Source organism: Desarmillaria tabescens (genome assembly GCF_030435595.1).
Source record: "Desarmillaria tabescens strain CCBAS 213 chromosome Unknown EV420scaffold_36, whole genome shotgun sequence".
NCBI lineage: Eukaryota > Fungi > Basidiomycota > Agaricomycetes > Agaricales > Physalacriaceae > Desarmillaria > Desarmillaria tabescens.
Genome location: NW_026848335.1, coordinates 37,570 through 63,335, shown reverse-complemented (window position 1 = coordinate 63,335; position 25,766 = coordinate 37,570). Strand labels below are relative to the sequence as shown.

General features: G+C 47.6%; 8 protein-coding genes across 8 annotated transcripts; 4 read left to right on the top strand and 4 right to left on the bottom strand.

Annotated features, from left to right (window-relative positions):
* Positions 1-1,782: 1,782 nt before the first annotated feature.
* Positions 1,783-3,136, top strand: EV420DRAFT_1646541 (uncharacterized protein; the record flags this gene model as incomplete). Its single annotated transcript, XM_060477928.1, has 6 exons — positions 1,783-1,855; positions 1,905-2,005; positions 2,059-2,142; positions 2,195-2,900; positions 2,952-3,076; positions 3,125-3,136. The coding sequence occupies 6 exons, from the start codon at positions 1,783-1,785 to the stop codon at positions 3,134-3,136; spliced, it is 1,101 nt and encodes a 366-aa protein (XP_060327172.1).
* Positions 3,137-5,535: 2,399 nt separating this feature from the next.
* Positions 5,536-7,233, top strand: EV420DRAFT_1646540 (aryl-alcohol dehydrogenase; the record flags this gene model as incomplete). The annotated part of the gene is made up of 13 exons (XM_060477927.1): positions 5,536-5,566; positions 5,615-5,738; positions 5,789-5,825; positions 5,879-5,968; positions 6,016-6,120; positions 6,172-6,276; positions 6,329-6,404; positions 6,467-6,481; positions 6,536-6,636; positions 6,687-6,781; positions 6,832-6,998; positions 7,047-7,103; positions 7,154-7,233. The coding sequence occupies 13 exons, from the start codon at positions 5,536-5,538 to the stop codon at positions 7,231-7,233; spliced, it is 1,083 nt and encodes a 360-aa protein (XP_060327171.1).
* A 630-nt stretch (positions 7,234-7,863) lies between these two features.
* On the bottom strand, positions 7,864-10,230 carry EV420DRAFT_1621940 (FAD/NAD-P-binding domain-containing protein; the record flags this gene model as incomplete). The annotated part of the gene is made up of 17 exons (XM_060475752.1): positions 7,864-7,923; positions 8,089-8,221; positions 8,323-8,440; positions 8,492-8,610; positions 8,654-8,747; positions 8,795-8,825; positions 8,878-8,951; positions 8,989-9,162; positions 9,220-9,291; positions 9,339-9,425; positions 9,468-9,609; positions 9,661-9,676; positions 9,739-9,773; positions 9,829-9,852; positions 9,925-10,008; positions 10,049-10,125; positions 10,188-10,230. 17 exons carry the CDS (start codon positions 10,228-10,230, stop codon positions 7,864-7,866), a joined length of 1,383 nt encoding a protein of 460 aa, XP_060327170.1.
* Positions 10,231-10,450: 220 nt separating this feature from the next.
* On the top strand, positions 10,451-10,978 carry EV420DRAFT_1646538 (uncharacterized protein; the record flags this gene model as incomplete). Its single annotated transcript, XM_060477926.1, has 4 exons — positions 10,451-10,533; positions 10,589-10,613; positions 10,667-10,786; positions 10,841-10,978. The coding sequence occupies 4 exons, from the start codon at positions 10,451-10,453 to the stop codon at positions 10,976-10,978; spliced, it is 366 nt and encodes a 121-aa protein (XP_060327169.1).
* A 3,593-nt stretch (positions 10,979-14,571) lies between these two features.
* EV420DRAFT_746977 (uncharacterized protein) lies at positions 14,572-16,901 on the bottom strand. The gene is made up of 7 exons (XM_060483312.1): positions 16,682-16,901; positions 16,514-16,624; positions 16,317-16,460; positions 16,129-16,262; positions 15,911-16,067; positions 14,975-15,851; positions 14,572-14,921 (listed from the first exon to the last, which is right to left on the bottom strand). Exons 1-7 carry the CDS (start codon positions 16,811-16,813, stop codon positions 14,695-14,697), a joined length of 1,782 nt encoding a protein of 593 aa, XP_060327168.1. The 5' UTR covers positions 16,814-16,901; the 3' UTR covers positions 14,572-14,694.
* Positions 16,902-17,638: 737 nt separating this feature from the next.
* EV420DRAFT_746967 (uncharacterized protein) lies at positions 17,639-18,843 on the bottom strand. The gene has a single exon (XM_060483311.1). It carries the CDS (start codon positions 18,723-18,725, stop codon positions 17,997-17,999), a length of 729 nt encoding a protein of 242 aa, XP_060327167.1. The 5' UTR covers positions 18,726-18,843; the 3' UTR covers positions 17,639-17,996.
* Positions 18,844-19,450: 607 nt separating this feature from the next.
* On the bottom strand, positions 19,451-23,135 carry EV420DRAFT_1562683 (urea transporter). Its single transcript, XM_060473907.1, has 19 exons — positions 22,953-23,135; positions 22,677-22,825; positions 22,507-22,537; positions 22,431-22,457; positions 22,390-22,394; positions 22,175-22,261; positions 22,129-22,144; positions 22,014-22,078; positions 21,884-21,960; positions 21,800-21,833; positions 21,464-21,738; positions 21,156-21,405; positions 20,971-21,105; positions 20,747-20,924; positions 20,557-20,633; positions 20,277-20,504; positions 20,032-20,220; positions 19,811-19,972; positions 19,451-19,758 (listed from the first exon to the last, which is right to left on the bottom strand). Exons 1-18 carry the CDS (start codon positions 22,996-22,998, stop codon positions 19,916-19,918), a joined length of 1,926 nt encoding a protein of 641 aa, XP_060327166.1. The 5' UTR covers positions 22,999-23,135; the 3' UTR covers positions 19,451-19,758; positions 19,811-19,915.
* A 670-nt stretch (positions 23,136-23,805) lies between these two features.
* On the top strand, positions 23,806-24,937 carry EV420DRAFT_1705731 (uncharacterized protein; the record flags this gene model as incomplete). The annotated part of the gene is made up of 5 exons (XM_060479541.1): positions 23,806-23,950; positions 24,011-24,150; positions 24,201-24,242; positions 24,297-24,480; positions 24,530-24,937. The coding sequence occupies 5 exons, from the start codon at positions 23,806-23,808 to the stop codon at positions 24,571-24,573; spliced, it is 555 nt and encodes a 184-aa protein (XP_060327165.1). The 3' UTR covers positions 24,574-24,937.
* Positions 24,938-25,766: the final 829 nt, after the last annotated feature.

Below are 25,766 nucleotides of genomic sequence, written 5' to 3'. Positions count from 1 at the left end.
AACAAGACCCTCAGTATGCTTCTCCTTAATAGTCGCAAACTGGATTGCTGCACCATGACTCGGGCCGAGACGACGATGGAAAGATCAAACGCCTGTTCCACTGCCCAGCAAGTCGTCCAGAAAGATCATCGACCATGGATCACTGGGGTACGTAAAGAAAGTCAGGTACCCGCTTCTCATGAGCATTGAATACCTCTAAGCTCCTGAAAGCTATTCGACGATAAGAGTATGCCGGACCGAGATCTTGACTGCTAAACAGCAATCTAGTTCACCTGAAAACGGAAAAATGAAAATTGATTGGGTTTTCTGAAAAATATATATATATATATATATAAGGTTCAGCATTGTTCAGTGCTACCGCCAAATTTATCCACGAATAGATCTCAAAAGCTCCTGGAATCGACGAGCATCCGGGTACACCCGGCAGTGCTTGTGATTGCCGAAAAGGATTCGGCACGGCGCGCGTCAATTGATGAGTATTGTCACGGCGGCGTCAACAATCGTCAGAACTCTTGAGTCAGTACCGTGCCCATTCACTTAAAAAATCAGGGATACTTAAACAGCACGTAGAGTAGGGAAGGGGGTTCGACAACTGTTGGTCAGTCCATTCAAATCGATTCCCGCTTTGGATCCGTGCGTCGCAATGCCGGCGCCGGAGGACGGCCATCACTGAGTCGGATCCAGACTGCGTCTGTTAAACGCCGCCTTGTACACGACTGTCACTATAGCCGGGGCGTGTACCCATCTCCTGCTCCTTCAGTAAACGTGCACACCGTTTCCGGCCATCGTTCTTTTGTGAGTCATCGACTCAAGTGCGAAGGCAAAAAGCCTCTCTCATGACGGTCTCTTCACAGTCAAAAACTTTGGCTATCTTCTCCACTATCTTGCTGAGTAACTCGATGCATCTTCGTTTTCAGGAGACGTTAAAATAAGACAGCGAGTGACGTGACTATTAGTTGATATGGGCGATTGTAAGCGATGTCTCTTCTCCTTCATAAAGGACAACGGTTCTGATGTGAGGTTCTCCTAGTTGCTGATTATTGAGCACTAAGTTACCATAATTGATCGTGAAATTTCAGCTTCATAGCCAAATATACGGTTGTCGTTACTTATCACGCCAGACTACTATCACGACGAGAAGCCTTACGAGTCGTATATGGGCCTAGAACATCAGTGAACACCCTCAAGTGCAACCGCGCAGGCCGGAATGTCCTTACTAACAGAACTGAGCACATTCAAGTGTGCATTCTCGTCGGCATTTTCAGAGTGAGAGACGAACTTCTAAGCAACTCTACACCAAGACCTGCCACAACCTTATTCAAACTATCTCGGAACCGTCATGACGGTCGGAGGAAAGGCGAGTGAAATGCTACTGGATCATCATTCATCTCGCGCAGCTGAAGCTTGATGATAGAATTCTGCCCGATCTTGGTGGCGCAGCCCGAAAATGGTGTGCATCTGGGCAGATGAACTGTTTACCCGGGTGTTCACCTCAGGCTTGATCTTACCAAAGACCAACCTAAGATTTCAACGCACCTTTCAATTTCATTTTGGCCTTCGACCGGATCTTCTAACACTTTATCTCTTCTAGGAATCGAGTTAGGTGGTAATCTTTACCGAAGGCGATGCGTCGCGGAGTCTTGAATCTTGGCAGGCCTGCTGATTCTTACAATTTCTTCTGTTATACTCCATCTGCGAAGCAAGTTCATGAGGTCAACGTGCCTGCCTTCGCTGGTATCGTACCAGACTCAGCGACGAATGCTACCGCACCATGGGTCCGATATGCCAACTAAGTGCATACCCTGTTCATCATGCAATAACACGGCTAATAAGGAAAATCAGGTCGATCTGGCAGGTTGGCAACGCTAGCATATAACGGTCTTCTTCCGCTCATTCCGTAACAGAGACCACCAAAGCATGGCTTTCCAACAATTTTACGCCCTCTGACCTGTCATGGGAGTCGGTGCTGACTTACCCTGGTGAGTTTGCAACTCGCGATGGCGAGGTATGTTTTATATACAACATTCGGTTTCATGTCAGATACTAACTGTTCTATAGTTTTCCGAATTGTCGTCGAGCATTCCCCAGGATAACCTACCAGGACCTTCGTCCAACTTTTTCCAAGGCCCTTCCTCCGCCACGGTGAGAAATACGGTATTCGGTAGTGATGACCGCTGATTTGAATGTTCTCAAGGTGATCGTTAGGGCGATGGATGAATCTGTGCCTCAGCGTATGTCTACAGCGTTCCCTCAGCAGGAGGACACGGATGTCGTATTGGTTTCTTTCGACTCTGTTACTTTTCACGTTCATTCTCAGACTGTTCTCGGTGCATCAGACAACGCCTTTGGGTTTCTACTTCAACCCAGTAGTCAGGCTGAAGGCGATACCAGCGTTGTCCAAGTTGACGAGCATTCCGAGGTCTTGAACATCCTACTTCATGTTATCTACTCCATCTCGTGCATATCCTATCAGCCATCGTTCGATGTCCTCCAGACAGCGGTCGAGAGGATGAGACACTATGGCATGGCCACGATCGCACACATCCAACCATCGACGCCAATGTTCGACGTCCTTTCTTCGCACGCATCTGATAATGCGCTGCATCTCTACGCGCTGGCTGCGCACTTTGATCTATATGATCTGGCTGTCTTCGCATCGGCACATCTCCTCTCCCTCAGACTCTCCAGCCTGACAGAAGACATGGTCAAGCGGATTGGTGCGCCCTATCTGAAGCGTCTATTCTCACTTCACCTCGGTCGTAAAGAGGCGCTGAAGCAAGTTCTCATCGCTCCCCCGAGGCAGCACCACCCAACTTTGATGTGCAGCACTTATTTGCAAGAACAATTCGCTCTAGATTGGGTCCTCAACGTTGCACAGATTGTTTCGGATGCAACTCCCGGTACGTTTTCAAAATCCAATAGACTTGGGGGTTCTAAACCTAGCATTCCAGATATATCCTCGCATTACATGGTTGCTCTGCTCAGACCAATGAAGGACCAGACATCATGCGAAACCTGCAAGGCCAATTTATACGAAAGACTTGAGCAGCTAACTGAACAATGGGGCTCAATCAAGGTGGGTTAACTTTCACGTCTTTGATTTCAATATATTTGACTTTTCCAGCGCACAATCTGAATTCTTGTCTTTATGCAACTAGTCCTATTTCTTGGACTGAAGTTGCAACAAATTCATGACGGTCATGATACATAGACTTTATTCGCCTATGTTGGGTGTTTTATGGTACATGTTTCTTCCATCCAGTCTTTTAGGGCAGTTTCTCCTTATGGCCTGAACATTGTAGACTCAAGCCAGTCCACACCTCGGTTGATGACAGTCGATCAACTAGAGCGGATGCCCGAGTTGATCGATTATCATCACTTGGCAGTGAGACTGATTTGAGTCTATGAACATTGTACCACAATTTTTTGATATCATAAATCAACGTTTTTGTCTATGTGGCCAGACGGGATTCAAACAACGAGAATGAAAGCGTAAAGCAAGGGAACTCGGCAACAAAACATGTTATCGAAGGTCACATTGCAAGGCTCGATAACACCAGATTGATTCCTCAAGCAAAGGCCTCAGGCGGGACAGGTGCTCGGTAGTTTTGGTCCTTGAAGAACAGTCTCAGCAAGCCATTGCTGCGAGCGAGTATAAAACTACTCACCGACACCTCATTGAATCCATCCTGTACTGTTCTGAATCCGTCGAGCACGTTTGTGTATATGAAACGTTCATTCGGTTACTTGCTGGGAAGTTCGTGCACTTTCGAGACCACCAAAGAGACGAGGAAGGAGCAGACTTAGCAGACTCGCTGACAGCCCTGTCACGCCTCTTCAACGTCGACCACCACGACATCAACCACCAACAATCCGTCCGGCCCAGCAATCCAGGCCACTAATGCAGCCTTATCTAATGCGTATCTCTGCAAACTCGTGAATGTCACTGCACCTCACAGGGATAGTAGACCTTCGGAATGCTGGAAGCGTGCTTAGCGTGGAGGGCAAGGCTCACACTAATGTTGGGATCCTTGTAAGTTTGATACAACCCTCCAATGTGTAATCGTTGAATTCATCGTCTACAGGGACCCAACAGCAATATGACCATTGGATCGTCCAAGCTACCAGAGCGAGTCCGGCACCGTTAGAATTGTAGAACATAATCTTCGGTCCCCAGAGCGCCAAGGAACCAAGAATTTCTTTGACTGTCAGAGTGGTCATTGTCAAGACTATGGAAGAATCACCGTCGAACGATTCACTTTGAAACGTCTTTCCGCAGTGTGCATCGCGGCCAACCAAACGCTTTGAGGATCAGCACACGCGCCGGGTTACGGGGTCAGGACAGTCAGATGTGGAGCCCTTTGCTCTCAACACTTCAGGGAGTGTGGCAGAATCTTCACTGTCGTTTTATTCCCTTCAAGTCCTTAATTGCGTCGCATCATGAGTAAACCTTGTCGATCTTTTGGATTAGCCTCCTGCGGAGATATGGTGAGTGAATCGTCTATCTTCTCTAACCGGTGACCTTACCTGCCATTTCAGAGCTTGGCGCAAAACGGTAGTTCAAGAAGAGTGTATCCTTCAAAGCTGGGCGCTATACTATGATCTTGTGCACATTTGAGCATCGGGGGATATATTATGACTCGTCTGACTGGGTTGACGGAATATCGCGTCTTAAGATGATAGGCTAAAGATCGAGAACCTGTTCTCTAATGCCGGAAGCTCAAGATTTTTGAAGAAGAGAGGCCTAGCGGGTATGTCAGGCGCTACCTGCAGAGTATAGTAGTGACTCATACCTTTCAAGTTGGTTGCAAGTGGCATTTTGAAGCGTCAAGAACGACGTAGGTTCATGATATGCCTCTGATGCCCTGTGTACTGAGCAAAGCCCTTCAGGTATCAGCGCTCCATGCCCCACGCTTAGCCTACATTTTTGCTCGGATTTAGGTGCAATTCTACCCAAGCGAGCCGCCGCACAACGTACATACACCCTGGTTAGGCCGAATAACCCCTTTCTGAATAAGCTTGCGCTCCTTCTCCTCTTTCTCCTCCTGCTTGCCGTTGGAAGAAGCAAGTCGATACAAGTATCCGGGGTTTCGTCCTTTTTTCCGTTGTACGAATATGGAGCCTTGTTAGCCGGCTTGTGTCCTTCTGCAGAGACCATCTTCGCGTGCCCTAGGAATTCTAAGAAATTCCTTCTCACCCGCAGAAAGTAGACGCACCCCAGTTATCCTCAGGAGGCCTATTGCATTGTCATCTCGGTCATTGTTAACACTTCCCTGAGCTGCAATCCAATCGTATCGAGCCCTTCTTTCTTGTTATCCCCGGGGAGCTGCAAAAAGGGTAACGATCTAAGCCTGTGGTCGTCCCATCATTGAGGCGACAACTAGGGTGAAAGCTGTCCCAGGCACCAAGGTAACAGGATCCTTTCTACAGCTCTCCCTACTACAAGCAAGGGCGCTTCCAGTCATGTCACGGTTCACATCACGAGAGGATACAAAAGACGCACCTGCTGCTTTTCCTGGCCTCTCTCAGTCCACGATGTCCCTTCCAAGTACAGATATGTCCTACGGTCAGTCCCAAGCCACTCTAATGATCTCAGCTCACACAATGCCTCCAGTGCGCCTCGGATCGTCAGGATTGAAGGTATCGAAAATTATCCTCGGTTGCACGGTATATGGGAGTTCCGATTGGTACAGTTGGGTGCAAGATGAAGAAGAGAGCATCAAGCAGATCAAGGCCGCGTACGTCATTGTCCACGTCTTTTACCAATACTCATCTTACTCCCCGTCAGTTATGATATCGGAATCAACACCTTTGATACCGCCAATGTAAATACATTTATTTCACTTTTCACTAATCAACATTCGGTATGATGTTTCAGATATACTCTAACGGACAATCCGAAGTTGTATTAGGGAAGGCCATTAAACAACACAATATGCTGCGGGAGGAGATTGTTGTAATGACGAAGGTCGGCGATTTTTACTCCGTTTTCCCACGGGGATGACATCTGTGCAGGTTTTCCACCCAGTAACACGATCCATGAACGAACGGATCTCTGGTCGAGCAACAGCGCTGGCCGATTCCAACGGATATGTGAACCAATATGGACTCAGTCGCAAGGTCTCCACGAGCCTAATTTTCCTAGAATGATACATTCATCGAACCCTTCAGCACATATTTGATTCGGTTAAGAAGAGCCTGGACCGTCTGCAACTGGACTATATCGACGTTCTCCACTGCCATGAATTTGATTTCCAGACCCCGATCCATGAGACGGTGAGGACATGACGCGTTTTATTCGTCATAGACTCAATCTCAACTTCTTTAGATGCAAGCCCTTCATGATGTAGTAACAGCTGGTTACGTTCGATATATTGGAATATCGACTTGTCGCGCCTGGCAGTGTACATCTTTTTTCTCTCGCTCGTCAATGTTATGTCCTGACATCATCTCTTCGCGTGTACAGTCCTTGCCATGCAAAGTACTTTTCCCTTGAAGAAGTCATCATGAGAATACTAACGACCTGTATTTGGAGATTACGCGGTCGACAATCACTTGACACCATTCATCGCGGTGGAAAATGACTACAATCTTCTCTATCGCGAGGATGAAAATGAGTTGTTCCACGCCATGAAGGTTTGTCCCGCGTAAAGAATTGTTCTGGAGGCATCTGACATTTGCTATAGTATTACGGTGTTTCTTCCTTGCCTTGGTCCACGCTTGCTCGTGGCGCTGTCACCTTACCTCTGCATCAGCAGCCTACTCCACCTGCCAACGGGAGGTATGTGCGTCCCATAAAAACGTTATAAATCTACTCATTTACATCCACAGAACAAGGTGGAATGATACAGTCATCTTAAGGCGGGTGGTCATGCTTCTGTCTCGTTATCAGATTCATCCTCCTGACCCCTCTTTCCCCATCAGGGTTGAAGAAATTGCGAACCAGAGAAACATTACCATGACGCAAGTCGCCGTTGCATGGTCCATTAGTCGAGAAGGTTTATACAAAATAGATGTTGTTTAATCCACTGATGTCGATACCTCAGGTGTTTGTGCCCTAGTCATCAATGCATCGTCTACTGACAAACTTTTGGATGCGGTTGGTGCGTTTGTCCCGTTCAGTGTCGCCTCCATGCAATAATATATTTGATAGGCGGTTTGGATGTGGTGCTTACACCTAACGAAATACGATATCTGGAAGAACCTTATAGTCCACAAAAGGTTCATTATTGAAAAAGTGCATCATGCTGTCTCTCAGACCTCAGGATATACATGACTATGATACGTAGCTAAGAACGAAATTCTATGTTGCCACTCCCATCCTACAATGGCCGGCGGGTCGCTCTTATGCCCTCCAGGAACTCTCAAAACGAGGACTAAGAATGTCACATTAGCAACCACCCTCTTGTTGTAGACAACGGACCACATCACCGAGTAAGCAGCGGCGCAGTGGGTTAGCATCAAAGATGGCCACAACGCATACCTGTTTGCCGGATAAACCGCAACATCTGTAACACTGCTGCACCAACATGCATATTATATCCAGGGAGTGGAGGAAGCAAAAACTTCCACGAACGAGAACATCTTCCAAGCGGAAGAACATACATGTTGCGGAGCTGAAAATACGGAAATTAAATGACATTCAACATTAGGAGGTCCATGCAATGAAACCACGAGGACACGCTTAGGTTCAACTGGCACCCAGATTCGATCTTATTGAGATTCGTGCCTCCCATAGAGATTGTGTGTGACGAGGCGCTGAGTAAGTAAAGGTACCGATGTCTGACCGCATACATGACTTCATACACGACGTCAGGAGAACCTTCTGTATTCAAAAATGTCCAGTTTCTCCCCGCAGTAGCCTTAGAAGCATGATATATCACGCCCAAAGATCCCTGAAATCACAGGTGAACAGTACCGAACCTGATGTATTCGCTGTGAGGAACTCACAATTCACGAACCTAAAGGAACGTGTAGGTTATCTTTGATGAATCCCTGAAATAACCTGGGCCATACCAATAAGTTGCCACGAGGATTCTAGAGAATGTCAGTTCTGGAAATCGGAGACTATAATAATTCTACACGCACTTGTTTCTTCCAACTCAGCGTCAAGGTGAAGTACGCCGATCGCCACAATAACCACGCGGCGCGTCCAGATTCTGGGCTGCCAATGAAAAACTTGCCACCGTCACTATCCTTAGGACGGCCATAGATAGCGTTCCTGCAAATGGTGAAGATCAATCTCCGACCTTCGCCTCGTTTTCGCAATGCTGGGGATGTGCACCGCAACAGAGCCTCCCCGACTAGAAGGAAACTACAAACCAGTTCCCTATATATGCCAACATGCCTTTATTATAAAACTGGAACTCTTCGGGATGTTGCCGACCCCGTGCAATCCCATTGAGTTTTCTTGCAAGATAAGCGCCCTTTTGATAAGCCACTGAATGAGCGTATCTTAGCTACCATCAGAGACGACGAATGGAATCTGAACCTTGAGCAGTAGCGGGGAGATGGTTGTCTTCAATTATGGCCGCATCTCCGATAGCCCATACGTCAGGGTTAGGTGAATCATCGGACTCGATAATGTTGAGGTGATGGTCGGTAATCAGACTGGCAAAAGTCAAGAGTTTTTGTAAGAATTTGAAAACGTTACCTCCCGGTCTTGGGGTGTTTTTTGACCCCAGTGATGGATTCGATCAAAGGGTTTGTCGCCAAACCTGTGCTCCATACTAGGACTCCAAAGGGGACTATCAACAGCTTAGACGAAAAAGGCGTGTCAGTATGAGGTACGCACCCTCGCCTTTTTCTTTCAGAAATAATTTGTTCTGCATCAAGTTTACTATCAGCGCGAGCTCATCACAACGAAAAGAACCTAACCGATTCCACGCGTTCTACGTGATGATTCGTCCAAATATTGATTTTTTTCGCGGTGAAACCGGTCTTCGGTATATCTGCATCAGTGAACTTCAGGCTAACTTGAATCAAAACCGCGACTGAAGGCGTACTTCACTAGATCATGATCGAATGATCCTAGTATGCTGGGCGCGACGTCATACAGGTTAATTTGCGCCAACCGGGCGAGCTCAGGGTAATAGGTTCGCAGGTCTTCATTGATGAGGTCGTGGAGTTCTGCAGCTAATTCCACTCCCGTGGGACCACCGCCTTCATAGTTGCCAGTTCATCGATGAAAGAATATTAGGAAGCAAATAGCGAGCGTACCAACAATACAGAAATTGAGAAGCTTCCAGAGATCAGCATCTGTCACAACGGGTTGATGCGTCTGCTCGAAGCCTACCCTGTGATATGAGTAACATCAACGGCAGCCAAGAAATACAGACATTGCAAAACGCGCGCTCGGATTGCCCGAGCATCTTTTACATCCTTAAGGAAATGTGCGTGTTCTTTGACCCCCGGAATACCGAATGCTGTTGAAAGTAAGTAAGCATTTGATTTTACAAAATGTCCACTCACTTTGAGGATATGCCCAACGGCTATCACAAGTTTGTCATATTGAAGAGAGAAAGGCGTGTTGCAGCTGAACTGCGAGCACTCTTTTTCATCTACGATTGTTTGAGACGAGGAAGAAAATGAAACAGGAGTGGCGAGCATCTGCGGTGCCTTGTAAACATGTTGACTGATATAGCCATCCAGCCGACGCACGCATTCCAACATCTTGCTTTTGAAATATAAAATATGTGTCTTCTGTGAGCGATCGTCCCGCTTCTAAAAATCACAGACTTACCGATTCTGTCACACCACGCTTGATACGGTATCTGTTAATCAATTTCGTATCCCTTGAACGTTATGACATAGGATGACATGACTAACAACTCGAGGAGAAAAGTGCTGGACCTGCGGAGGAGCAGATCAACAAGGAGATCCGAGAAAAAGCGGGACAATTCGCTTACGGGCTCAACAACACACCGAAATTCCAATATCCCAACGGCAGGCACTGGCTAAGAGAGGTGTAAAGTTGAAGTAATTGTTCGGAGACACTGACAACGACGTCTGGAAGAATTAAATGGATTTTAGACAGCAGAAAATAAACTGTACCCCATTTTCTCCTGTCAATACTGTGTAGAACCTTGTAGCCTCCCCATCCAGAGCCAAGATGACGAGTCGATCCTTGCGCGATGTTGAGATAAGTCGAGACTGCAGCGAGAGCAAATGCGGGTAATATTTTCTACTAATAGAACCGAATTTAAGGGTTTGACACAGGGGCACTAGCATGGTAGGACAGAAGGCTCGCTTCTAGAGGTCAGGACGGGACGACGCTCCACAACAACTTGACTCTGAAATCACCTGATAGGTGACAATGACATGGTTGCATCATGAACAGCGCGCGGGGAATTAATATTATGCTGCTCGCCACCTCTCACCACTGACGTCAATGATGATCCACAGTCTAGCATAATCAGAAAGTACATACCCAACTTGAACTTGAACTACCATGTACCCAGTCATCTCGTCTGCACTCAAAAAAGGCGCAAAAGCACCAACTCGCGTGCTCTTGGGAACTGTCCGAAACACTAGGTTAGCCGGATCGCTTCCTATGGCTTGAAGGGTAGGTTCTAACCTTTCACTTCAGCTCGGTGCACGGCAACGATCCAGTGGTACGTGCCGTTTACTTCGCCTCACCAGAATTTTGGGAGTGACGACTCGAAAGCTTATCGAAAGAGAGAAGAAAAAGAGCTTATCGAAAAGCAGAATTCAGACGTCTGCTCCCGTCGATAGCGCAGAAGGATGGAACGAGTTCCTCGCAACTGACTCTGAAGTCTTTGTCAAAGTATGTTGTATCTGATGCCTATCCCGTCTGTACTGAGGCACAATAAATATATAGGCGGATCGCAACACCGGAGTTTCTATGGCAGACCTTCAGGAGAGAACAGTGACTCACATGCGTAGCGCCCGTCAAGAAGACGAGGAGCTTTTGGATCAGGATGGGACTGATGGTCTTCCCGACCACGCAGAAAAGTAGAAAGGAATTTTAATGACATGAGACTTTTTGCACCCGATAATACACGGCGCAGGAAGCCAATGATTTCATTCCATGTCCTTAATCTTACAAATGCTTTGAGGATTCAGATGTGGTGTTTAGGTCTCCATCTGCATGCCGGTATAATGAGAAACGGAAGGAGTGGTAACGCGATGAATCTCCGGGCTCACCTTCTTTTCACGGCCTCTCTCAACGCGCCCGGAATTGGAGATTTTTCCGCCGGCGTTCTGACCATTGCCTAGGAAAGATATAAGTGTTCTGAAGGGCTAATAAAAACAGCTTGTTACCTTCATAGGCAGAGCTACGTTGTCTGCTAGCTTGAGACAAGGTGGCTGCTTCGGTAGTATTACCATAGCCAGTCCCGGTGGACTCGATAGGGTCTAGATTCGTGTCATCTTGCAAGGCGAATGAAAATGGAAATTGCTTACCGCCCACCGGCATAGTATGGATAGCATCACGAGTGACTTGATGGCCATGCTCGTCTTGAAAGTTTCTAGGATTACTTCTGTAAGCTTGCTGCTGAGCTGAAGTCATCATCGTAGAGTCGACCATTGCAAATTTGTCTCGGAGACGCGGGAAGTAATATCTTATATTGATGTCCCGTGGACATGACGTTCAAGTCCTAATGGGAATCCATGACGCATAGGTTCGCAAAAAGATCTTGAACAAATCAGGCAAAAACCGGAAGACTCTTGTGATGAGCAAAGAAAATTGGCTTGAGAACCTCAATGTCGATGATCCATGGAAGAAAACCGATATGATCACTGGGCCACCAGCACAGAGAAAAGTACTTCAAAGCATACCGGATTTTGAGCAAGGAGGTTAAACCATTGTTGAACAAACCGGAAGCAGGAAAGAGCTATTGCCAATAAGCACAGCCACGGCATCGGTCCGTATTAACCGTTTTGGTACTTTTCTTTTTGAACTCTGTATTTGATTAACCGCCTCAAGTACGCTAACTACTAAGACGCGGTGGAGGGACAGGTCCTCAGGCACTCTCCTTCCCTCTTGACCCAGTCCCTCCTCTCATTCGTCTGATTTCCCCGGGTGATTCGACGTGCGGTGTGGAGTAGAGTAACGGACTTATACAGGTATTTTTGCACCCCAGTGATGGATTAATTGAGTTGAATCTGCATTTGGCCGTCCCTTTGGGTATGCTCTCGTGTTGCGGTGGATATGCGGCGACTATTCAGGCTCATCGATCATCCTCTGAGTCGTCTTCTTCCTCCCACCACTCTCTTTCCTCTTCCTCCTCCATTTCCGGGGCCTGTCTGGGGCTTCGCGTCTCCCCTGATCGAGTAAACGCCCCCGGATTCTCAATGAACTCGCCCAGCGCTGCGATCCCTTCTTTTGGTGCCAAGGATGTCCGGCAGGTACAGGGTCCTTGATACGTTTCGAAGTATTTCCCGTTGCATTTCATAGCGTGGGCATTCACAAATGATATGTTCGCGTGTCTGGAAGAGTTCGCCACAAGGGCAGTCAACGTTCTCACTTGGCATGAATTGTGCGTAGTACTCGCCTATGTATCCGTGTCCTGTTCTGCATTGTAGGACTCGGCCATAAACGTCCCTTTTCCCTGCGAGGTCCAAGAAGTTGTGTCGGCCTCAACGACGGCGGGAATCTGTTTGCCGTCGCATATCGTCCATGCTTAGGGCTGGCCTCTCATATTTTCTTCCATTCCGCCGCTGTCTTTGCTTTTGCTTCTCTTCTTGCATTGGCCCTTGTCCTGCCCATCGCGTCTGTTGACTTTTCTGCTCCCCTCTTTGCTAGGTAGTCCGCTCGCTCATTTCCTTGTATGTCCTTGTGTCCTGGACACCATGCGACTTCCACCGTATGAGATGGGTTGCTGTCGAGGAATTACCGTATTCGGCGGTGGAATACTATTGCGTATGCCTGTCCCGTCCTGGGCACGGAGTCGAATATCGCCTCAATGGCTGATGTGTTATCGGCAAAGAAGTGGAGGTGCTTCACTTCCTCGTCTTCCTTTGCGTGGTTCGTCGCTCTGGTTGCCCCCATTGCAAGTGCTGCCATCTCTCCGTCATAGACTTCGGCTTTCTCCCCCAGTCCCATGTTGAGCTCGAACGTCTGTGTCCTGTCTCTGTATCCCACGATTCCTGCTCCTACTCGGTTGCTCCCCCGTATGTCCCGCTGCGAACCATCCGTATAAACCAACAGGTGGTCTCGGGTTTGCAGCCGTCTGATGTAGTTGTTGTGTCACTGCAGTGGCTGGTGCGTTTTTGATGGTATAAAACGGGATTCTAAAAGGTTTCGATTTCAGCTTTAATTTTTACGCCCCCGTTTTGAGTACTGTAAAACGAAATGTTATCTCAATTCCTTTGTTCTATAGGAGGAAAGATTTTTCATACCGTTTTACAGACGGCCTTTTTGGGACTGACAAAGGCTTCACTAAAACGAAACCTTTTAAGGTTCCGTTTTTTACGATCTAAAATGAAACGGCCTCTGCTGTGTGTTGGTGCGCTGCTTCGTCTTTAGACAGGCCATTCGTCCCACTAATGATGAGCCTTTCCCCGTAGTCGTGTTTGGTGCGTCTCCATGGCGCAGCATGTTCCGAGAACGGATGTAGACGTTCGTCGTCGGGGTCTGTCAACGCTGCAATTTGTTGCAGCGGGGTCGTCTTTTTGAGCTCTGCAGCTGCCCTGGATGCTTGTGTGTCGGCAGGGGGGGGCGGATTGGTGGGGTTTCTACCTGCTCTCCATCTGTTGTCAAGCCCCTGGATGATTGGGTTGCGTGTACTTAGCTTGTTGAGTCTAATCGCTGAACGCCTTGAGCACTGGTCCAGGTGTAGGCGGATCGGGGGAATTGATGCTTCGATTTCTATGGCTTCGATTGGTGTAGTGCGAAATGCTGCGATCACTTTGCGCAAGGCTCGTCTTTGAACTCGCTCTAGCTCCTTCTCATGTGTTTTCTTCTCAGTCCACCATGCCGTTGATGCGTATGTCAAGATGGGGCGTGCACACGCTATGTATAGTTGGCCGTTTTGGTACTTGATTCAAAGTTTTATGAACTCGTGCTACGTTCCCAGTACTAATCAATCAACTTTTGTGTCTCTGTTAAGATGTCCCACAGGTTGGTGATGTGCCCGGATTGTGCAGAGATTGGCGTCTGGGTTACTACATATCTTCAAGCGCCCCTTGGTATTTTCATGTTCATGCGTTGTTTCGCGCTTATCACGCGTCTCTTCTACCGTCTTTAGAGAATGACTACACGACGCGATAACGATGATGGACTCAGACTTCTTATCCCCCGTCCCTCTACACAATCTGAAAATCGCTCGTAACTAGCTGTTAAGGATCGGGGTATTTCGAGCTAATACACAAGTTAATGAATACTCAAGTAAAACCCGAGTCATGAGCGAGGATGTCCGAAAGCCGAGTTCCAACCACCAAGAGGGATCTGTAAGGGTGCTAACAAGCGCTAGGCGTAGTTAACGGGGCGTCAGCAAGCGCTAGGCGTAACTGACAGGGTTTCCGAAAAGCGCTAGGCGTAGTCGGGAAGCAGTTGATTGGCAAGCGCTTGGCGTAACCGATCAGAAATGCTTAGATCACACAGTTAAGTGGACTTTGAAGATGAGTAAATTAGCTTAAGAGATCCTAATACAACAGTAAAGACAATATTTATATACTACTAGTAAGGCAGTGAGTCATTATAATTCTACAATGTTCCGTAGTATTCTAGTATCAGCAAGAAGAATAGAGAAAGTAAGAGAAAATAAGAGAAAATACCGGTAGGCCGAGGTCAAGGCCGAGAAGGCCGAGAGCAGGCATGTGTTGACTCGTGCTCAAGTTGGAAAAGACCCCGACATCCATAACACTAGCGCCACAGCGTGAAAGCATTGTATTAGTATTTTTCAGGTAGAAAGATGTTAGATGGCTCCGGCAGCACATTCCATCAATTAAATGGTTCGCTACAGAGAGGCCCTGTCAATATAATTCTTGAACGATAGAAAAAAGGGCATACCTTCATCTCTGACCATTCGAGAATGATACTTTTTAGGCGAGCCTTTAAGGCAGCCTTTGCATTCGTCGCATGAAAGGTACCTATCTGCGAAGGCCCGAAACACATTCTCAATCCTGCTAGCCGTAATTCCTTGAAACACATCGCTATGAGTTCGAGATCGACGGGAAGCATATAGCAACAAACCAGCATTAGCACTGCACCCCAAATATGCTGCACACAACGCCCACGCCCGAGTCAAAGACTTCTGAGCTATGAAGTCACACGTCGGAGTAGCGGAGTGGTGGGCCGGGGGTATAGACAGCGCACGCTTTAATGTATTGACACGAGTTGTTTGGAGGTCAAAGAGGCGCTTGAGATATACAGGATTTATGAGTTGCGCCATCTCAGTGCTCATCGTGCCAATTTTGAAGGAAAGTAGATGACTTGATGCGGCGGTTGCAAGTTCCTCGAGACCATAATTCGAGGCAACGACGTAAACTTCTAGTGGTGAGAGCGGCATCTGGAAACGAATAACGTCGAAGAGCGGCGATGAAGGTGAGACAAAAGCTTTGGGTTCCAGGCCGTATTTAGGAAAGAGGCGGACAGCAGTTATGAGATGATCGATGGTGTGTCGAAATTGAGAGCATGATATACCGTATATCGCGTGCAAAATGATATTGAGCATTTCAGAAGTCTCCTGGACGGAAACGCAAGGCGTGTGATGTTCCAAGAGTTTGTTAAATGCATTCGTAGATGCAATGATGATTTCGCGATAATGAACTTCGAAGAGAACAGAATCTGACGAAACCAGCTGGATGTCTGGAAGGTAGTTATGATGTTTGAAATTTTTATTGAATTTAGTCGAGATAGCCTTCACGTCCGCGCTGGCTTGCTTTGGCTGTAACGAAGGGGTAAAGGGGTAAATCGATATCGCTACGAGGTAATAGATGTACTCACGGGAAATGAGATCGTCTCGGGGTAACTGTATTGAAACGTTACCCCAGTCCCCGCCTTATCGCAACCTTCCAACCAAACGGTAGCAGGTACAGTCATGTTATTTTCACCCACTAGCCCATTGGACTGAAGGTCTATTCCCGCCATGCTGTATTCTCCACTAGGCAGAAGACCTGGCTCGTTAGCATTTGACTCCTGGGAGAAGTGGTGGGTATTTTTACCGGAGAGCCGATACGGGGGTCATCCCACCTGGAAGGCCTTGTAGGGCTGTCTGGGTTGTTCCACATTCTTCTACGTCGAATGGAGTATTGAACATGGTCAATATGGCATCCGTGGCATCGTTTGGATCAACCATCTGCTATACGAGAGTGAGGACGTTGCTCACCACAATAAAGTAAAAAGCACTCACGAAATTGCCTGCAGCAAGAGGTCTCGTACCGAAGTTGTCGTTTCGGAGGGACAACTGGACATCGTCCAACCTTTGGAGCTCTCCCGCCACCCGGAAAGTGGTACTCGAAGTGCTGAGAGTAGATGCTCGCGTATGGTCTGGTATCTATAGCAATAGCCTGCTTAGAGGGACAAGTAGCAACAAAAACGATCACTCACGAAAGTAGAGGAGGGTGTCATGATATTTGGAAGAGCCGCGTTAGTACGATATTCCGCCGCCTCCGATCCAAAGTTGAAGATAGATGGGGGTATGAAAGGCAGAGGCTGCGCCTTGAATCAACTTGAATACCTTGGTGGGGAAAAACAAAACCAGAAGAGCGTGCTTACTGAAGGAGCTATAATCATATTTGTACTTAAAGGTGTAGGAAGATAATGCTCCTGAGACAAAACAGGTCTGGCTTTCTGGTGATTGGAAGTCTTTGTAGCACCCGATATCACGGTCATATTTTTCGAGTTCATGGAGGCGACACGGGGGTGAAGATGAGATGACGATCCTTAAGAAGGTCCCTTTTATCTGGAGATATGAAGCTGTTCCTATTGGAGCTTTGATCTAAGCTCCATGCCGTGCCGGAATCCTACTATTTTCTGCTCGGGCGTATTCACATCGAGGCCTTCGTGTTTCTAGAGCGATGTTATCAAACGTCATGATCCGGATTTAGCAGAGATGCTGATGTCAGTGAGGAGAAACGAGAGGGATGCAAGTTGTCTCGAGGTCGGACGAACTGTGAAAACCTGCGCGTCCGAGTCAGCAAAACTCTCAGGGAGCTATATGATATCACTGGTGCTGTCAATCCAATGATCCACTCAATATACTTGAGGTAGTGCCCAGTGGGGCGGCAGTTCTTGACAGTGGGAAGAAGATAAAAAAAGCTGTCGTAACAACGGGCTTCGGAGATGTCGATGGCACCATAAGGTCCAGTTGTCATCCGCAATGGCCAGTAGTGACGCAGGTCAAGTCCTCTCGCTAGATGATTTTCTCTGTTCAAAAATTACGTCTAGAATTAGACGCTTCAACAAGCTGCATCCTAAGTTTGTGGTAGTTGATGCTAGGTGATAGATCATAAAATATCTGTGAGGCCCGACGTGATCCTATGGAGAGAAGGATAGACCTGCTTTGATACTCCTGGCAAACTCCTCACACTGCGACCACCCAAACAACGTCAGAGTCTTTAGCCTTGGAAATAGCACGATCGACTCTATAATCCGCTGCATAATCACACTCTTGTTCCTCGCAGTCAACGACGAATCAATATACAAGGTTGTAATCCCGGTGAGGAGGTGCTCATATCTTGGAGTTACACTTAGCCACTCCTCCGAGGTGTTCAAATCCAAGAGGGGAACATCGAGAGTGGTTATAGTGCCATGGAGGGCGATGTTCCGGAAAAGTGTCTGCACAGTACTCGGGGGCGGCAGTGTGAGAGGGAACAGGCTGGCCGAACCATAGCAGGTCACGCTGTGAATCTGGAGCATGGAATCGAGCGAAGATAGTAATTGAGACAGACAATCTGCCGACGAGCTGAGAGATTTTAGCTCAGGAAGGGAACCCGGGGGAAGGGAGGCATCGTCGCAGGTCACTCTGAGCATAAGATTGTTGATGGTAGGATGGCGGGATAAAAAGGGAGTGATATCAGTGAGATGAAGATCAGGGACACCGAATGACAAGTTTTTGCAAGGATGGAAGGAAGAGGGAGGGCAGCAATGCGCGAACGTCAACGTTTACCAGCGAGACTTCTGTGAGGGGTGACAGATTCATCGTGCTGATGGTCCAGTCACGGAAAAAGTCTGCGGACATGAAATGAGCGCGGGAGATAGAGATATCTTTGAGCGTGTTGACGATGGGGCCATCGAACTTGGCACCTTCGGCATACTCGACTTGGGGTGCGTTGTTGATGTCGAATGAATGGCACTGCACGCTGTGTAAGTGACGAAGGAGGCCAGAGATCGCCGCACCACATTCAATGGGGGAATATGCGGCTGGTGGCTGGAAGAGCGTTGGCCACCCAGGAAAGTGTAAAAATACAGAGTGCAGCTCTCTCTCCGTCTTGAAAAGCCTCGTTACCTGCTCCATCTCCTTGGCACACTCTCCCAGCGAGAATTGGCAGGAGAATAAATCTACATGATCTTTCATCGAGAACGCAAGCCGGAGAGCAGGGATGCTGCTGAATGACAGACCGGAGCTCCCAAACCGCATAATGATGGACGATAGTCCAGAAAAATACGTATTATGCGGGAAAAGGATTTGCGCAAGTGCTAGGGAATTGATTCTTTTACACAAGCAAGAAACGGCAATGAGGCTGGAGGTGTCAAGGTCTTGAAAAATGAGAAGTAGGAGTTCATTTGGGAGATGGTTGAGGGTGGTAGAGGGGGGCATCTCTGGTAATCTGCCTGCTACTATCAATGAAGCGTAAAGCCTTCAAATTATCCCCAAGCGTCCCAGGTGCTATGCGAGATAAATGCTGAAGAAATCCACTGAAGACGAGCAGGAGTAGGTCTGAACACAAGAGAAAAATGATCGGGGCCGGTCAGGCCGAGACTAAACTCGGGCCGATAACTCCGAGTCGAACTCCGGCCTACTCCGACAGCGCACAAAAAAGACCTCAGGGCTCTCAGGTCGCCCAGTCGGACTCATTGATTACCACCCCCAGGTGGCCATCCGGCCCTAGCTTCCAAAGCGTCTATGGAAGCTCACAATTCAGCCTTAATACCTTATCTTCATAAATTATAATACGCCACCCCCATTACTTAGTCCGATTAATGCCATGAGGTGTTCAACCTACCTTCTCAGTTCTCCTGTACCTGCTTGGTACAGAAAACATCATACTTAGGCATGAATACATGACAAGGAATGCTCTCCAAGGTAAAATCAAAGGGATGATTCATGACGGCCTAATTAATTTCGCAAATAGTCATCATTATCCATCAATGTATATTAAGTTTCGTACCGCCACGGTTTGAGGGTGATTTCTCACATAACCAGCATTAGAACATTGAAAATTGAACGTCACATATTTTTTCGAACGGAGGATGATATATAACACTTAGTATGAATTCGACGTTCGTACGAGATGTACTCAGACCAACCTGCCTTGCTTTTTCCAATAACCGCCACTTTGTTTCGATTCTGCAAAGCATTAACCGCAGAAATCCCACCGTCTACTAAGGACTTATAGAAGGAATCAGACAAACGAAACCACGAGATCTACAACACAATACTTTCACCCGTTAACGGGCCAGAAGCTCCAGAAAGGAGGAACCGGACATCTATGACCTGAGAGCCGAGACGCGTCCGACCTTACTATCTACGTTGTTTGAATTTGGAGGACGCTATGTCTATTGCACTTAGATTTGCTCGTAATTGATATCAATCATTGTGTTCGTCAATGATGAGAACAGATTTCATGAATCTGCAACCCATATTATAAATGTTAGCATCTACAACATAACCGAATGTCGTACTCAATAGGGTTCTCGGTAGATGGTATGATAGATATTAGATCTATCTATATCTAAAAATGTTTCCACGACATAGAATTCTACCTACTCGTCTTCATGAAGTGAACATTAAGCAGAGAAAGACGTTGAAGGAATATATTTTCCTCCGCCTTTCGAGAAGATATCCTACAAAATGCCCGATCAGTCTTGCGTCCAAGGCTCAGTGGCAATAAGATATTGAGTACCTTGATAATACCCTTAAATATCATGGTCAAAGCTTCCCGACTCTCCCACAACGGGTACAGAACCACAGCGAAGGCGGATAAGAAAGTCCAAATGATCCCGATAACAATCCACGCTGTCAACCCCGCGGTTCCATATATCGTCGAAGCGAAAAAGAGTGGTAGCGGTACTATTATAATCAAGATCAGCAGCTTCATTGAATGTGTGAGTTTTGGGCACGAGGACACACAAAGGACAAAGGCCTCACCAACACGACTGACGACCAGGTGGCGAAATTAAACGCTTTCTTTAATGCCTCCGGGTCAAGGTCTTCGTCCTCAACACAAGCCTCGTGTGTCGAAGAGGATACACCTGGTGACTTCTCCTTGTGATCCAGATCGTCGCAAGTAACTTCACCCTTTGATTTCGAGATACCCGAGATGCTTTCAGGCCGATTAAGCGAACGAGTAATCTCGAAGTCAAAGTTTTCAGGCCACTATTTGGTTAGATTAGACGATGTGGAACCGGGAGAAGTGAATGAAGCCTACAATCAGAGAGGACACAGTTGCTATAATGCCTCCGACACCAATAGATGCTAAATTTCCAGCTAGCATCTCATAATCGCCTGTTGAAATGGAGTGAGTTTAATGAGAAATGAATCGGACAATTCACATACCTCCGCTGGTCTAATATTGCTTAAACATTAGGACGAGGCGCCATGGAATAGAAAAGGAAGACTCACGGTGACGTTAATAACACCGCCATTGAGGCATGTAGTTGTTACAAGCCATGCAATGATACCAGCGGCAAACCCAGCCATCGCACCAGCTATGCAACCCCACTTATTGGCCTTCTTCCATGTGATACAAAGAGCGATGGGAACTACACCCGAACCAAGGATAACCCCCATGAAGGTCTAATGATCATTAATATCGATTCTAATAGCGAAACAAAAGGCGCACGTAAAGCCATCCCATAGAAACACCGATGTAATAGAAAATGAGTCCGGCCAATCCCATGATGACTGCATACACAGCTACCATTAAATGGCCTATCCTCAGAATCTGCTGCTCCGTCGCTCTGGGGTTGATATATTTCTACGGTGGATATTAACGATGCATATGGCAACCAAAAGTCAGCAACGGACCTTATACACGTCGTAAGTTAAGAGAGATGAGACCGCTATAAGTTCGGCTGAAGTGGCCGACGTGACAGCAAGGAAAAGAAGGACCAGTAGAGCCGCAGCGCCCGACTTTCCAAGTAGAGCTGAAGCTGCAGCTGCAGCCGGTAGACCGGCAGAAACGTCTGCCGCTGTTAGAACTTTCATATCTGGATCGCCGGTCAAAGCGACCGCTGAGAGACCCAGCGTTGTAGCCAAAGTGAAAGGAATAGCAAACCTACAAATATCTCATAAAAAAAACTTGAAATATTCTTAGGTTGATGGCGAACACTGACCAAGCCAGTCCTCCCAACAGGTAAGCCTTCACGGTACTCGCAGGTCTGCTAGCAATGGCACGTTGCCAATACGCCTGATCCTGGAACACGGTTGCAAAATTACCTATGATGTTGATGACACCAAAGATGAGCCCGTTCTTTGACCTCAAAGTCACGTAGGATCCATGAGCATTCCCTGAGACGGGATGCGACGCGGCTGCTGAGGTGAGAAGCTCGTACATCTTCGCCGGGCTTCCGATTTTGTCACTCGTTGCATAGACGGTGAAGACGAACGTCTGGGAAACGATTCAGCCACGGAAACAAACAGCGCGAATCCAATGAAGAAGACTGCCATACCAGGATTATAGCAAAGAGGACAGTGGTATGGGTGCTAAAGGATAATTAGATGCGTGTGTCGGGTAACCATAACGAGACGCGTACTAATCACATAAGAGCGTTGATCGCATTCCTCCGACAACGACATAGATTGCCACACCAAGGGGGATCAAGAAGCAAGCCTAATGACGTTGTCAGTGCGTGGTTTTTTACGTGTAGAGTTCCAACCGCTTACGGCGAGAGTGCTCATGCCAGTCAGATCAGTGACAGTAGCGCTTCCACCGAGAATGAGCATAGGAGCTCACGATGACATTCGTAGCTAACCTATAGAACCGTATGAGTGAGCATACAAGTCGGCGAGAGAATCTACGGAGAATACCCGAAGAACATAAAGACAAGGTGAGCCGTCTTTCCCCATCGAGCACCCACAATCTCAAGCCATGTGTGGGCGTACGGCGCGTTCAGCTTAAGTTTGGCCGCCAACTATGTGGAAATGAAATGACGGATTATGAATGGGGCCCGGTAAGAAAAACACCGGAATTACTTACCATCGCAAACAGAAGAACTTGGATTGTTGCCCCGGCTGCGCAACATATTGCCAGTTAGCAAACCATTACTTACTGCCAGATCATGGAACGTTGAAGTTACTGACAAGCATACCAATACGGACCACTAATGCCTACGCCGAAGTCAACATTTGGCAGCGATCAGGGCCAACACTTTCGTACCATATTTATACGCCACTGCCGAACTTTGAAGCTACAGAGAACATCAGAGTCAAAACTAACCCTACAAGGATCATAGGTACGTACCAAGGTCGCCGCCCACGTCCACTAAAAAAGCCGATTCACACGACAGTCATCTTCGGAATCTGCACTGAAGTAACGGTCGCACGTACAGCAGAAACGATACCCGACGCTATCAACCCCGGTTTCACGCTTCGTGAAGCACTACTGAACTCTTCCGAGTTCTTCGGAGAAAAAGCGGTGTACCGGGCTTGAATTGCGGTCAACCCGACCATGAATGCGCTGAAAAACAGGCCTATGCCTGTTTTTCCACGTCTTGTCATTACTGCACCTCGAAGAGTATACTGAGATAATGCCTACCGACAACCACTAAGAAGCAGAAGTTCGTGAGAACAGGAAGGTGTAATTCTCATAGAGGTAGTACTCACCTCCATAGCCGGCTCCTTGTGGTAACACTTGTGCTCCATCCGACATTGTGTGCGACAAGTACCGGCGGAGAAGTTGAGAATTAAGTGTAGTACCATGCTTATCTTTGCCTCTTCGATAAGCCGATAACGTTCAATTCAAAGTGTCGAGGCGCCGTGTGATCCATATGGTCTTCTTATTGATAGAGTCCGTTTAGTCGCCGTGGCCCGTAACCAAAACTAGATCGTCGCCGGGATTCCCCTTTCGGCCCGGCACTCCGACATGAAGGGGCAATGGCTGAAGGATGGATATTCCGTAGTACCCCAGAACGTTGTTTAACATCGCATAACGCGGAGAAACATGAATATACGTCCGACTAGGGCGAAGTTCTATTTCTCCGTTGAAAATCCGATGAAATTATTTCAGCAGAGATATGAATAAGGCGGGTCTCCGGTGGTCCGACTAAGTTTATTTGTGAATTCCAGGAATGCAAATCCATGACCCCTCAAGTTCCGCTAGAATGAATATATAGGGACAATAATGAATAGATGACTCCCACTGCTGTTTCATAACTAGTCTCTATCACGGCATAGACTGTTTTTCAATATTTGTCGTTCACGCAGGCTGAAGACAGGCCTAGACAGGCCTATGCCTGGACCTCAAGCTTAGCCTGAAAAGCAGGACCGAGGCCGAGCGGTGAAGAGTCTCAGTCAGGACTGAGGACAGAAGTTCACAGAACCCTGTCATTAAGCACGTGACCGTGATTTCGTGATTGTGGGAATTATATCCTTCTTTGAGAATTGTGCTGACCAGAACGTGCTTCGACCATGGCTTCCTACGTTATTTCATCGCGGGCCTACTTCAAGATATTCTTTCATGCTGCCAAGCATCCTCATCAACCCAGTTAACGGCGTATTGGTCGGCAAGGAGGAGGCAGGAACCGTAACCATCGTCGATATCATCCCGCTTCTACACCACTGGACAAGTCTAAGCCCTATGATGGAGATTGGCCTAGGATTTGGTACGTTTGTCGGTCTCTGTATCTCTGTATTCATCTGACTTTGAGCTAAAAGGCAGGAAGGACCTGCAGAATCCATGCATATGAAGCTGGTTGGGTACTACCAAGCATCTGAACGGATAGATGATACCGCGTTGGCCCCAGTCGGTGGAAAGATTGCTTCAAAGGTGAAGGAAGGATTCGGCGCGGCTGTTGCCTTCGTGGTGTGTGTTTAGCTCGTGACCGACATCGCCTTCTCAGTGGTGACATATAGATTGACGGCAACAAGCTGGGCACAGGCGATGCTGCCCTCGTCGTGCGTACCATTCAGTTCAGATTACGGACACCGTCGTAACCGATTCTTGTAAAGCCTTACGTCTCCCAAGGATCGTCTTGGCGGTGTAACACTACAACGCCTGCGGATTTTGCGCCCGGTTCTGTATTTCAGCTAGCTTCAGCCGATTTACCTGCTCGAGCGGTCAAACTCGTCCAGGAAAAGCGCTTGCATCAGAAGTTTGGCGATTTCGATGACCATCTTGAGGATGTGACCATAGGTACGTGTGCTCGACTGACAGTGATTGTCGTGGTTGACCTTGCTGGTAGATTGGCTGAAAAACAAGGATTGCCTACCTCCCGATGTTTTGTAGGCAGTATCAAGCTCGTCCTGCTGTTGTATCATATTCATGGGGGCCCTGATTGTGACAATGGATATGGTGGCGCTGGATGGCTTCCTCTGGTCCAGGTCAGCTACCCGTGCTTTGCCCACGAGTCGCTCTCCCCAGTCCCTTTCTCATCTTCAAAGTACTCCCGATGCGACAAGATCACCTTTTTCTTGTGTCTGTCCCCATGGTGCTATTGTCTACTTTCTGTGTAAATCCTCCGTCCTTGAAATCAGCATATATCACTACTGTTCCTGAGCTTCGCAGATACCGCAGCAGTTAAGCACCCTCCCAAGAAACGGACGCCTCCGGCCATTGCAATGGTCAGGTGAAATTTCGCGTATGCCATTGCCATCGCATCCTGGTTCATCTCGTTCACTAACGTTTAGATCCCACTGATGCCAAGAAGTGCCGTCATTTCCTCTACTACTCACTATAACCACAGGAATGAAGCCCATGAGTTTTTCCTTGAAACACTTTTTTGGATTCAGAAGTAGCGGTTACATATGTCGTGCGGACTATGTCGTATGTCTATATCCACTTCGATGTTGCACTTGCTTATTATTTGTTTGACAATAGAGATGCCACAGCCACGCACATCCTTAGACTAGACTCGTCGAGAGACGTCACCCGGCCATTTCACTGTACAGCGGGATGCAGGCTACTAGGGGAATTCCGTCTGTTCTCCACGGTGATACTCGGCCTGCCACTTAGGCTTCGCAGCCTGCAAATCGGCATAACTATCCACCTACTGCTGGGACTCTTGTCCACGGGTTTATGTTTGACATCCGCTGTCAGGCTTGTGAATTCTGTACTGTACCGGTTTACCTATATGAAGCTGTGCGATAGAGTCACATTCACCATACGACGTCCTTCGACTCCATGACAGGCGTGCCAAGATGTCGATAGTTCCTCAATTTGATCAGTTCTTCCGCGGGACTGAGGAGCCGTAAAAGATTTATGGGGTTTTGTCTAGTCCCTTGCCTCTCTCAGAGCGGAATGTGACTGAGGGCGTCGCTAGAATATCCTGCTGAGCGTACTGAGACTTACTTACTGGACTTACCCCACAGTGGGCAGCCTTCATGCTTTGAGAACTTCCCGTGCCTTGGCAAGAAGCAGAGTTCGTCCCTGATACGTACACTTGCCAAAATAAGCATTCATAGCCTTTGTTGGGTGGACAA

Bases quoted from the DNA above. Each gene is read 5' to 3' on its own strand.
- EV420DRAFT_746977 (XM_060483312.1), bottom strand. From the start codon at position 16,813: ATGAACTCGAAAAATATGACCGTGATATCGGGTGCTACAAAGACTTCC. The intron at 16,263-16,316 runs GTGAGTGCTTTT...CTCGTATAGCAG, and splicing joins CTCTTGCTGCAGGCAATTTC to ATGGTTGATCCAAACGATGC. The intron at 16,068-16,128 runs GTAAAAATACCC...TCTTCTGCCTAG, and splicing joins ACCCCCGTATCGGCTCTCCG to TGGAGAATACAGCATGGCGG.
- EV420DRAFT_746967 (XM_060483311.1), bottom strand. From the start codon at position 18,725: ATGCCCCCCTCTACCACCCTCAACCATCTCCCAAATGAACTCCTACTT.
- EV420DRAFT_1562683 (XM_060473907.1), bottom strand. From the start codon at position 22,998: ATGTCGGATGGAGCACAAGTGTTACCACAAGGAGCCGGCTATGGAG. The intron at 21,739-21,799 runs GTATGGCAGTCT...ATCGTTTCCCAG, and splicing joins TCCTCTTTGCTATAATCCTG to ACGTTCGTCTTCACCGTCTA. The intron at 21,106-21,155 runs GTCCGTTGCTGA...TATCCACCGTAG, and splicing joins TAACTTACGACGTGTATAAG to AAATATATCAACCCCAGAGC.